The sequence below is a fragment of the Mus musculus genome, chromosome 2 (genome assembly GCF_000001635.26).
Source record: "Mus musculus strain C57BL/6J chromosome 2, GRCm38.p6 C57BL/6J".
NCBI lineage: Eukaryota > Metazoa > Chordata > Mammalia > Rodentia > Muridae > Mus > Mus musculus.
Window position 1 is genome coordinate 109,299,285 of NC_000068.7, and position 13,166 is coordinate 109,312,450.

General features: G+C 36.9%; 1 protein-coding gene across 2 annotated transcripts in view; it reads left to right on the forward strand.

Moving 5' to 3' along the window:
- Positions 1–13,166, forward strand: part of Kif18a (kinesin family member 18A) — a 61,012-nt gene that overhangs the window by 18,547 nt on the left and 29,299 nt on the right. For both annotated transcript variants that reach the window (NM_139303.1, XM_006499259.2), the window contains exons 10-12: positions 3,519–3,681; positions 7,566–7,730; positions 11,263–11,384. In NM_139303.1, the coding sequence (NP_647464.1) occupies positions 3,519–3,681; positions 7,566–7,730; positions 11,263–11,384 (450 nt within the window). The remainder of the gene's footprint in view (positions 1–3,518; positions 3,682–7,565; positions 7,731–11,262; positions 11,385–13,166) is intronic.

Genomic DNA, 13,166 nt, shown 5'->3' on the forward strand with positions numbered 1-13,166 from the left:
TTTACAAATATCACATTTAATTTAACAATTATTTCTGACAGTGACAAAAAGTTTCTCTGTATGCTGTTCAAGTACAAGGGCACTAAGCATGCTATCTTCCCATATGTTGGAGTTGTCTAACCTCCCAAATAGCCTGTTACAGTACTAAATTGTTATTTTAATTAGAGAATAATTTTTAATTCCTCAGAATTTTTTATTTTAAAACATACATAAGTTTTTCCTTGTATCTCATTTATTTCTATCAAAGAAAGCTTTTACTATGATGTAATAATTAATATGTAATTGTTAGTTAAACAAGATATTAACACCAATGTAATACAAGATTCTTAAAAAATTAAACTAGCAAGCCAGGAGGTGGTGGCTCACGCCTTTAATCCCAGCACTTGGGAGGCAGAGGCAGGCGGATTTCTGAGTTCGAGGCCAGCCTGGTCTACAAAGTGAGTTCCAGGATAGCCAGGGCTATACAGAGAAACCCTGTCTCGGAAAACCAAAAAAATTTAAACTAGCAGTTTTTCAAAATTAGAGTGATTACTTTTATAAATTTTGCAACATTAACCAAGTGTAATTTTTTAACGAAAATGGTAGCCCAACTCTGTAGTAACAGATACTTAGGATTCTGAGTCAGAAGTACTGCAGTTTCAAGTCCAGCCTTGAAAATTTAGGATGACTGTATCTCAGAATTTAAAGCATAGAAATAGTAGTGATGTAGTGTTTTAGAGTGCTTGCCTAACATGTGTGAGGTTACAGGTTCTGTTTGGTATCACAGTTCTCATTGAGGAGGAGAGGTGGACTTAAATATTGGTAAACCCTTTCATGAGGGGTTGATGGCTTTAAATTTTCTCTCTCTCTCTCTCTCTCTCTCTCTCTCTCTCTCTCTCTCTCTCCCCTCTCCCCCTCCAACCCTATCTGTGTGGTTGTGTGTGTGAGTGTGGTGTGTCTGTGTGAGCATATGTATGTGCACATGGGTTTGATCTCCTTGGAGCACAGGCAGTTGTAATCTGTCCAGCATGAGTGCTGTGAGCCGAATTTGGATGCTTGCTGAGTGAGTGCTCTTAACTCGCCTAAATTTCTAAGCAGGCTTTACAGTCCCCTAACTTTCCTTTCTGGTAAAATTATTTCAATGGGAGATGGTTTGAGCCATGAAATGATCAATTAGTTATGTATAAGGTTATGCATCCTTTAACCCTTTGTCATTTTTCTACAGAAGAAACTGTCCCAGTACTCTGTGATGCTCCTTTTAATATCACTCACATTGTTACACGGTGCTTTTTAATACCGTGAATTAACAAAATCTTGCTTCCCAAAATCTTCAGAAACATTTTTGTGCATCTTTTAAAAAATAATGGATATATATGTGGTATTTTCTTACTCCAGAGTATTTGTAAAATACAAAAGAAAAAAAAAATACAACAGGTGTAAAAATCTGCTGTGACTATGCCAAGGAAGCGGTAAAATCTTAATTCATTGTGTCTCACCTAAAAACATTAGTACAACATTTTGTAGTTTAAACATTCTGAATGTCTAGAAAGTAGTTACTACCAAGCCCCCATAAGATTTATTTGTTTTATGTGGTTTTTTTTATTTTTTATTGGATGTTATTTATTTGCATTTCAAATGTTAACACCTTTCCTGATCCCCCCCCCCCCAAGAAACCCTCTATCCCATACCCCCTCCTGCTTCTATGAGGTGTGCCCCCACCTACCCACTCCCGCCTCCCTGCCCTTGAGCTCCCCTACACTGGGGCATCAAACCTTCATGGGACCAAGGGCCTCTTCCATTGATGCCGGACAAGGCTCTGCTACACGGCTGTGGCCATAGGTACCTCCATTTGTACTCCTTGGTTGGTAGTTTATTCCCTGGGAGCTCTGGGGGTTCTGGTTGGTTAATACTGTTGTTCTTCCTATGGGGTTGCAGTCCCCTCCAGCTCCTTCAGTCCTTTCTCTAACTCCTCAATTGAGGACCCTGTGATCAATTCAATGGTTGGCTGCAAGCATCTGCCTCTGTATATGTCAGGCTCTGGCAGAGCCTCTCAGGAGACCACTATTCAGACTCCTGTCAGCATGCACCTCTTGGCATCCACAATAGTGTCTGGGTTTGGTGACTGTATATGGGATGGATACCCAGGTGTGGCAGTCTCTGGATGGCCTTTCCTTCAGTCTTTACACTACACTGTCTCCAAATTTGCTCCCATGAGTATTTTGTTCCCCCTTCTAAGAAGGACTGAAGCACCCACACATTGGTCTTCCTTCTTCTTAAGCTTCATGTGATCTGTGAATTGTATGGGTTTTCCAACTCACTGATAACTGGATACTAACCCAAAAGCTCGTGGGGTTTTTTTGTTTTTTGTTTTTGTTGGTTTTTTTTTTTTTTTTTTTTTTGGTTTTTTTCTAGACATTACCTAGAAACCCTTGATATTGATTGACTTTCTCTAAAAACAGTAAACACCAAGTAAAATATTTAGACCAAAATTTATAAATTTGACAGTATTGAACTCTGCCCTTGAATTAAAAAGTTACAAAAACTAAAATATTGTCTTGGGGTATAACCTGAAGATAACTTATCAGTTCATTTATTGGCACTAGTGTTGGTGTAATACAGCACAGTGAATGTGCAGTGTTTACATGCACTTCCTATGAAATAGTTATCAGCTTAACAAAACTATAGTAAGTCAGTGGACTGTGGCTTAGTGAGTTTCATTAAAAACTAATGACATAAATTGGCAGTACCTTTTCCAGAGATCCTTAGAAATATATTCAAAATTCTGCCCAAGGAACACTTATTTTTAAATGTGTAGACTTGCTTTTATTTTAAAGGCTTTGAAGTTAATTTTCTCTAGAGAATTTGTGGGGGGAGGGGAGGGTTGTTTATAAGACTAAATTATTGTGACCAATGTTGTTTGTCCTGAAAGGACAAAAATTTTTATAGGATGTAATCAATTTTGTATCCTTGGCATCAAATAAACTCCACAAATTTGATTCTTTAGTTTGCCCTTTGGAGAAGGAGACCGCAGTTTTCTAGGTTTGCCACATTGTTAACATGGATGTTTTGGGACCTGCCTGTGTCAGTTGACTCTCTGCCAAACTGTAGGGGGTACCTTGCCTTATGGTCTATTTTGACTATAATAATCTTTGAGGCTAAAACTGGTTCTCTGATTTTCCCCAGGGGGCCGTGGAGCTACCATATGATAATGCCTCCTGTTGCTTTTTCTTCACAGTAAGCCAGCACCTAGCAGCACATGATGTTGTAGTGCTCCTAGGGTCGTGAGAATTGCCATAGCACAGAGCCAGGCTATCATCCCTTTCCTTTCTGCTAAGCACTTAGACTACATATGGCAAAATTCAACATATTACTAATATCAGAAGTCTTGTGAAACCTGAATATTTAAATAACATGATTTTCTTTGCAGCAGAAAGAAACCTAAAGTAATAAAAATTAAGGTGATACATGTTATTTAAGTAAGCTATATATTATATAATACAAATTTATTGAAATATAATGCTGTATTTTATTTTTGGTAGATTTCAAGAAATTCTGAACTGCTTGTTCCAGAATCGAGAAGGAATCAGGCAAGAGTATCTGAAGTTAGAAATGTTACTTAAGGCAAATGCGCTAAAGTCATCCTATCACCAACAGTGCCATAAACAGATAGAGATGATGTGTTCTGAAGACAAAGTGGAAAAGGTACTTGGCTACTGTATGCCTGAACTACAGAGAGCATGGACATATCCAACCTCTAGAGATTTGATAAGCACCAATCCTTACTCATTCTCTGAAACTTGAATATAATGTGGGAATCATTGCAAACACTTGGAAAACTTTAAAAAGCAAACATTTACTTCCACTTGTTCCTTGTTTGAGGGCCTATAAGTAGAGGCAGCCTTTTCAGATGCACCAACACTTTACAACTTAACCCAAGAGGGGATTTTATTCTTTTGTTGTTCTTATTCAGAAAAGAATATTTTATCACTGATCTTGTTAGGCATGACTGTGTGGTCTTAGTAAAGATCTAACCAAAGTTCAGTATTGTACTATTTTTAAATACAGTGATATGTTCCTCTCTCCTCTTCAATTCATAGACTGTTCTCATTACCTACCTTGGGTTTGAACCACTAAAAACACAGTAGCTTAATATAAGAGCCTTCAAATACAGTGAAGAAATTCAGAGAAGTACGCCCTTCATGCTGTGGGAGAAAGAGATATACGGGGTGGGGAGGGGGGGACAAGTGAGGGGGGAGGCAGGTGTAAGAAAATTATCTCATCTGAAGATTCAATTAAAGATATGCATTTCAACATGGTTGAGGTAAAGCCGATTTATTTTTACTTTGAAAATAACGTAAAGTTGACAAATAAAATGGCATCAAGCCAGTGCTACACCTCTGAGAACCTGGTAAAAGCAATGCAAAACTACCCTGAGAAATAACCCACAGCAGCCCAGAACTTTAAGAAATTCCCCACAGGGGACTCAACATATAAGAGAGAAACCAAAGAATTTAGACACTGAAGTAATTTAGGGGAAGTTGTAAAAGTGGCTAGTGATAAAAGGGGAATGGAAGATAAAGGAATCAAAGATAAAGACTCCCAATAAAGAATACCTCAGAGTGAAGAAAACAAAGGAAATTTTCAAAAATTAAAGGATTTATACACTAGAATTTTTAAAAATTACCTAATCATACAGTAGCAGGCAATGCTTAGGCACTTTACATATATTAATATACTTAATTGTCAAAAAAAAAAAAACTCCATAAAGTATTTAATAGTCTCCCTCCTAAGTATGGCTACAAGTAACTCATTTTGCCCAAAGTAATACAAGACCGCAGGTAGCTGACCCATGATTTAGACTCTAGGAGGCTAGTATTAGGATTTGTGCTCTTAACTCTGATGTTTTGCTTGTGAGATAATCAAAAGTGTTGCATCATAGTAGTGGGGTTTGATTATTTTGGTTTGTTTTTTGTTTTGTTTGGGGGAGGGTTGTTTTGTTCTTCTGGTTTGTTTGTTTGTTTGGGCATTTTGTTTGTTTTTCACAAAGTAATGTTGACACCTAAAATTTTAGAATCATGTTTTCTCTCTCATGACCTGTTTTGTTCTAAACATTTTGTGTGTTGAATGTATACAGTTCTTTCAAGCCTCAATAGGGAAATGTGCTACTTTTATGTCAAAATTTACTACACATATTTAAGAATGTGTTACCTAACACGTTTTCTTGGTAGAACAGGATAGGCCATTGGAAAATATCCAGAATGCCAATCATAGAGAATAAATAAATTTGATGGACATTAGAAGGCAAATTGTTCTTTTTGGGTTTTCAGGTAGGGCCTTTCTAGAGTTGTATTGTCTTCATATCCATAGATCACTTCCTACCCACAATTTCAGGACTCATGATAACATTGGTAAATGTTAAGGCAAAGGGAATGGAATTTGCCAGTACCTTCAAGCAGGTATAAAACCCTTTATCTTCTTTTTCACATAGTGACTGAAGACCCATTGAGATTGACTTGTCTAAGTTTTCACACTTTCTGAATAGCAGAAGAAAGTCAGAATGTCACATCTCCCACTTTCTGTTCTAGCACTCTTAAGCTTCAAGTTTAGGACCCTTTCCTGCCATTAAAACTTGGACTTAACAGACCTTTCTTTATAGACTCTGTCTACCAATAGACATACTTGTTATAATTGTAGGTTTGTAAAGATAACTAATTACTTTCCAAATCAGAAAAAAAGCTTGTGAGAAAAATAGCATTGATTTACATATGAAACTGCCTGGTACATGACAGCTGTATTCTTTCATCTACTCCTTTTATATTCTGTACTTTACCTCTGTTAGCTCCTGGAACACTCTTGACCTGATGTATCATTGGAATGAAGAAGGCTGGCTAGAGAGCTGTCTCAGTGGTTGAGAGCACTTGTTGCTCCTCAGAGGACCTGGTTTCAGTTTTTAGCTCCAAGTGTTAGAAACTTGCAATGGCTTGCAACCATCTGTAACTCAGTTGTTAGTTACCTCATGATCTTTTCTGACCTCTGTCAGAAGCGGGAATGCACATGATGTACATTCTCCCATCAGAGCAAACTGCTCACACATTAAAATAAATCATTGTTTTGAAAAAAGAATGTCGACTACTTAAAAGGCTAATGAACTCTTAAGTGTTATAAAAATCAGTTTGACCCAGTGACTCCCCTGGAAGGCCCCCATACCTTCATGTGAAGACTACAGATGCTTCTACCAAAGTTAGAACCTTAGCTGTGTAGCACCTGTTATGTTAGCATTTTGTAGTCTGTCCTTTGTTCCCATTTTGGGAGAAAATGGGTATTTTGTTTGTTTAAGCAGCTGTTTTGTTTTGGTAAGGTTTTCTGTGAGAGGAATAAAAAGTGATTTAGGATATAATTAGAGAAGTGACAATAAAGAAGTTATGAAACCTGATAGGAATGACACTACTTACCAGCCATGTTCTCTGAACATTTGACCATAACCTGTAAGTCACCTTTTCCTTGGCCATTTAATTTTCCCTGAAGGGAAGTTAGGGAAACGATAGATATCTAGAATCTGACTCTAACTTAATGGCAGGCACATTTGCTGGGCACTGAATACTTGCAAGCTAAAATCCTCTACCAAGATGAAGATTTTCCTATGCCTGAAAAAATAATGATTAATTTATTTATAGATAGATAGATAGATAGATAGACAGACAGACAGACAGGGTTTCTCTGTGTAGCCCTTGCTGTCCTGGAACTCACTTTGTAGACCAGGCTGGCCTCGAACACTGAAATCCACGTGCCTCTGCCTCCCAAGTCCTGGGATTAAAGGTGTGCGCCACCACAAGAAGACAAGCTGTTTAACCAAGAATGTGTTGCTCTGCTCTTTATTTGTTGGTTCCTGTCCTCTGTTTCTTCTAATCTCTGAAGACTCTGTTTTAGGTACACCAGCACATATGGTAATTATTTAGTTGAGTGTCCATTGGCAAATTGCCCAGAGAGACCAGGCTATTTTGACCCATAGTTCCCATGTTGATGTGTATGTATAGCCTTTGGGGTATAAGAATATCAGAAGACCAAATATGACCAGAGATACCTTATGAAAATGTAAAATACCAAATATGCACAGCATATCTATTTTGGTACTCAGCCTGACCATAGACGAGGTCAGTTATTAATAAATGGCTCTGATAAGTTTTTCTCTCATTTAGAGCAGACAAATTAGAATAGTGAACTCTTGTTCTTCACATCTTTCAGATTGGCGAAAAGACAAGACCGGAGCATGCATGCTATTTTATTTTGATTAAAGAAATCATGGAATTTATCTAACCTTATATGAACTTTACAAATGTAGCATACCAAAAACTCATAGTTTTTCCATTTAACCACTGCATTTCTTAAAGCCATAAACTCTCAAAATGTAATTTTGTAAAATGACTCCCACCTGATAGCCTATTTTGCCATGGTATTTAATGAGGAAATGGTAAGCGAGGCTTAACATAATGAACCATGCCAGCATAAGAAAATGTATTTCTTTTTTAGTGTTGTGCATATCAATTATAACAATTAGGTGAACTATTAAATTCACTGTTGTGTTTCAGGCCACTTGCAAACGAGATCACAGACTTGAAAAGTTGAAAACCAACAGCTGTTTTCTAGAGAAAAAGAAAGAAGAGGTGTCGAAACAATTTGATGAAAATACTAATTGGCTACATCGTGTTGAAAACGAAATGCGACTCTTGGGTCAAAATGGTGATATTCCAGAGGTATGGACATGTCCGTGTGTCCATGTGTCCGTTTTAGCTGGTGTGACTGAGCTCTTTGTTTCTTTTCTTGTTGATGACATATCTTTCACATTTCTCTAGACTGACTTAGTTAGTTCACTTTACTGGTTTTAATGAGTATGACTTTAAGCTCACTAATTACCTAATCGGTTTGTGGTTTCTATTTTCAAAAGGCTCAACTTATTTTTAAATGTTTATTAAGTAACCGTCTCTATTTCAGACTACTTCAGGCTTCATCATTTAGGCCTCTTTAGCTTTTTCCACTCACAATTTATTTTTACCTAAGAAATTTATTTTGTGACCCTGAATATATAAGTATGTAATAGATATATAGAAAACGCGTTTACACATTATAAATAATACAGGAATTTATTTTAAAACCATTTTTGGGGAATGCGTTTGTGCGTTTGTGTGCTTACCATTTATTAAAGGCAAAAGCAAATCTGAATACTAATAAAATCTTGTTAACAGAGTAACGCCTCAGGATTTATGAATTTTTTATTTTTTTTTAATCTGGAATACCAAGAATGTTAACTTTTTATAGTGCATAATACAAAATGACAGAGGTTTATTTAGGGCCATTTTGGAAATGATTGAAAATTCTTTCATGATCACAAGCAAGTCAAAAGTCATTTAATAAAGTTTTAGAAGCTCATGATCTCAAACAATCTGTAAAGTCATGCATAGCATAGTAAAGGCTAAAAATACATACATTTGATACTTAGATACTGAGGAATGATAATAAGAAAGTCTTTATTTTCCCTTACTTTCCTGAGTAAGCCATTGTGTTTCTATAGAATAGAAATCTTTGTATGTACAGTAAAAATACTATAAATTGTTAGCACACAATGGTCTTGAATGAACCGGGGTTTTTCAGAGAGCTTTTATTGGGGTTACACAGTTCAGTGCTGTGTATTCAGGACCGGTTTTATGATGACGTCATGTGATTCCTTGAGAGAATGTGTAGTCAGAAAAACATCTTCCTAGTTACACATTTGATGATGAATTAATTTGTGGTTGTTATTTTCAAAACTGGTTACTGTGGCAAGATTACTCCCAGCGCCCATATTCAGTTGTATGGCACAGTATAGGAGTGCACCCACCAGTTAAGCTGGGAAGTAGGTTATTTAAGTCTTAAAATTGATACATTTATTTAAAAAATTAGCTAAAGTAGCTATAGGTTTAACCTGGTACTACTTGCATTTTTCAACATTATAGTGTTTATAAAGTTAGTATCATTAAGGTACTATCAATGAATTTAAAGTTTTTTATTATTGTCATAGGTTTTCAAAACTAGAGTTTCTGTTTGTTAAGAGAGCACTCTGTATAGCTTTGGCTAGTCTTTTACATATTATAAATGAAGAAGGAAAGAGTTCCAAGTTCTACCACCTAGCTCCTATTCTTGATTCTATTTTCCCGAGATGTTTTCACAGATGAAGCAATTTCCTAGTCGTAAGCACTTATTTCCTGTATAAACAGAGTGTAACCTAACTTCACAGAGAGACTTACCCACGGTCCTGCATCTTTGGACAAAGACTGCTTCCTTGTGACTTTGAAATTAATGCTGTTTTTGTTATGCCCTCCTTCCTTATCTACTTTTTAATTGTCATCTCATACTATAACACTTGGCCTTTCTTTCTCCACTACAATTAAACTAAAAATTTGAGAGCTAACATGACAGTGTCAGTGTCCTGCCCCTACTGTAAACTATTTATTGTGGATAAACAAACCTGGCATAATCAGCCAGTTTTAGAGATCTAAAACTGGCTTTCACTTCCCATTGTACTCTTACTTCAGCTGTTAGTAGCTGACTTGTTCTTGTTGTAAAAGGCTGTGGTCTTCTCATGAAATTTGGTCATTGGTGTATTGAGACAAGAACACACTAAGATTGCAATCTTGGTTTCCCAAGAAGGTCATCTACCCTAGATCTTTGATTGATTTGGTAAGAAGATTGGTCTCAGAGGATAAAAAATGAGGAAGAGCTGGTTTTTATTATGTGTGATTGTTGTTTTGTAAGGAAAACTTATAGAGCTGTTTACAAAACATATTTATACACTTACTTGATTTTCTAACTGACAAACTATCAGGAGATCATGCAAGATGAGTAAGTTGAGCATTTACACTTTAGTCAAGTAAACTGATCTCCATAAAGGCCATGTATTTGGCTTGAGCTGACATTTGTTTCAAGACTGAACATATCCCTAAAAAATCAAATGACTCATAGGTCAATCCTCTAGACGTATCCTGGTTCCATAAAAAGTGTTTTTATCCAAAATACATGATATATTTCTTAAAGTATAAAGGTGAGTTATGTAAATGAATTGTGCTGGCTCATTTTATGTCAGCTTGACACAAACTAAAGTCATTTTTAAAGAGAAACCTCAATTGACAAAATGCCCGCACCAGATGAGTCTGTGGGCAAGCCTGCGGTACATTTTCTTGAATCTCAAAGTAACATTTCTCTGTCACTGTCCCCTATCACCAGTATAAGAAGTAGTTTATATTTAACAAACCTCACCAAGAGCCTACATTCGTTTGTCATTACTAAGAAATTAATATTTTACATCTCCTCCTTTGGCCTTGAACATAATAAATTGGTAATCATAAAAATAGCTACCAAAATAAAATAAAAAAACAAGCAGACAGATTTATACTTTAGAGAATCTATTCAACTGTGGACTACAAAGGTGTATGAAAATATCAAAATGGAGTATCAAAATTGTTTTAGAAAATTCCAGTCATATCTCTATTGTTTATTAGATTATTAGCTAACCAGACAGAATGTCCCTAGAAGTTCACTTTTCCATTAAACAGTTAAAGATGCTAAGATGGTTTTATTCATACTTCACCATATCCACTGAGCTGTTTTTTTGTTTTTTTTTAAGTTTTAATGCATTTCAGGGATGATGAATAAATCATAGGTACTAGATTAGACGATGCCTGGCCCTAAACAAAAGTGTTTAAAAAATGGGAATATTCAAAAGATTTTTTTTTCGAAGATGAAGAATATTGGGGTAGGGAGGCGGGATGCAACTCCAAGCACTGGCTTATATACTGAACTGATCATAGTCAATCCTTAGGTGAAATGTTCCTTCTAGTAGAAGTGGATCTACAGAGTGAATAAATAGTTTTCTTATTATTATTCAGTGGCATGGCAGTGTTGGAAAGTAAGGGTTGTTTATCTTTAAATGTAGTTCTCAAGGAATGCCTCTTTGGGTAGTAGCATTTCAACAAAAATTTGTTATTACTGTATGAAAGTATTGTAAATAAATTGGATCATCAGAGAAGCAGTCATTATAGTATGCTTTTTTTCTGGGCTCCAAACATTTCATTTTCTGAAAACATTTAAACCCTTACCTTGCTGATAAGTTCTTCACTACCTATACAGGATCTCTTATTGTCAAATTTAAAAGCAAAACAAAAAAAGAAAACTTGGTGCCCTCATGAAATGTCATACTAGTTGTAGTATAATTCTTTTAAAAGTCTAAAATATATTTTTCATTATTGATCCTAGGCACTCAATAAAGAGCTTCACTGTCACCATTTACACCTCCAGAACAAAGAACTGAAAACACAAATGGCACACATGACAGCTCTAGCTTGTCTCCAGGAACAGCAGCACAAGCAAACTGAGGCGTAAGTACATCGAGTTAAACAGCCTACCAGTCTTTACATTGCAAACTGAAAGGATCTGGGGAACAGAAATTTTAGCTCTCCACTGTCAGGGAATTGAGTTTTATCTCATAAGGGCTTCATTAATTTGAATTGTTTGCCAGCATCAGAAAATACACAAAAAGAGAATATTAAAGACAATGTGAGGGATGTGGCTCTTTTCTTAGTAACCAATTCCTTTATAGTTCTTTACAGGTTTTCAGGGTTTTGTTTGTTTGTTTGTTTGTATGTTTTGTTTTGTCATTAGCAATCCTAAGATAAGTTTTTTGGTGGCTCTGCCTACTTAACTTCCTGGCCTCTACATTCAAAGCGCTGCCAGTGCTCTCGTCAAGTTTGGTGTCCTCACCTCCACCTTCCCAATATCCAGTATTGGTCCAGGAGACATACCTTGTGTGCTGGCCCATCCTGTGTTCATATGGGTCCTGCAACAAACAAGAGTATTGTTATAAAATATTAGTGGGAAAAATTGTATAGCGTGCAACTCCAAACAAGAACATTAGGGGGAAATTCCACGTGCTCATATCTCATTACTCTATTACTAGCTCTAAATGAGGGTCAGGTATCTCAAATATTTTATTTTATTTTTTTATTAAGTAAATAATTTTCTTTGATAGTTTTACACAGGTACAAAGGACATACTGACCACTCCCACCACCCCCACCACCCTTTCCCAATTTAATACTGTCTACTCTCCTTCCCTGTAGGTCATCTTTTCACCTTCCTGTCTACTTGAGGGGTATTTGTTTGTTTTTTATTTCTTTCTTTCTTTGGTTTGGTTTGCTGTCCCATTGAGTTTAAGCGCACCCATCTGCGAGATCATCAGTTTTGATCTACCCATTGAAATCTGCTGAGCTACACAACCCAAGACAATGCTTCCTTTCCCTATGAATACTATCAATTGCCAGTAATTCGGCTGTACCTAGTAGGGCACCTTGAGGCCCTCTCCCGTCCTCAATTGATTGTTGACAGAGCCATTCAGTGTTGCTAACCACAGTTGTAGATTCCTGATTGCAGTGGTTGTATCGAGTCCAGAAGAAGGCTTTTGCAGCACTTATCCCTGTTTTCCAACTCTACTTTGATTACATTCTTAAAGCTTTGGAAGAGGTGGTGTAAATGCCTTATTTAAGGCTGAGCTCTTGGCCATCACTTTCTTAACATCTTTGGCAGCTGTGTGTCTCCAAATCACCATTGTTCACTGCAGAGACTTCTCTGAACTTGATAATATCTATGGATATAAACATAGAAATTTGCAAGGCAGTGATGTACAGTCATTTTAGTCCAACAAGAGTAAGTTCCATACTTAGCCTATGTCTTCCCTAGCACAGGTTGATAGCCAGGCTTCAGTGCCAAGATAAATTCTGTCCCATGGAGTAGGCTTCAGATCTAGTCAGTTATTAACCCCACTTTTGCACAGGTGACGGTACACCTTGACCAGAAAACTGGTAAAGTTATATTTTGTTTTCTTTGCACTCCTGGGGTTCAAACCTGGTGTGATGGTTTGTATATTCTTGGACCAGGGAGTGGCACCATTTGGAGGTGTGGCCTTGTTGGAATAGGTGTGACCTGGTTGGAATGGGTGTGTCACTGTGGGTGTGGGCATAAGATCCTCACCCTAGTTGCCTGGAAGTCAGTCTTCCACTAGCAGCTTTTGGATGAAGATGTAGAACTCTCAGCTCTGCCTGTGCCATGCCTGCCTGGTTACTGCCATGCTTCCACCTTGAAGATAATGGACTGAACCTCTGAACC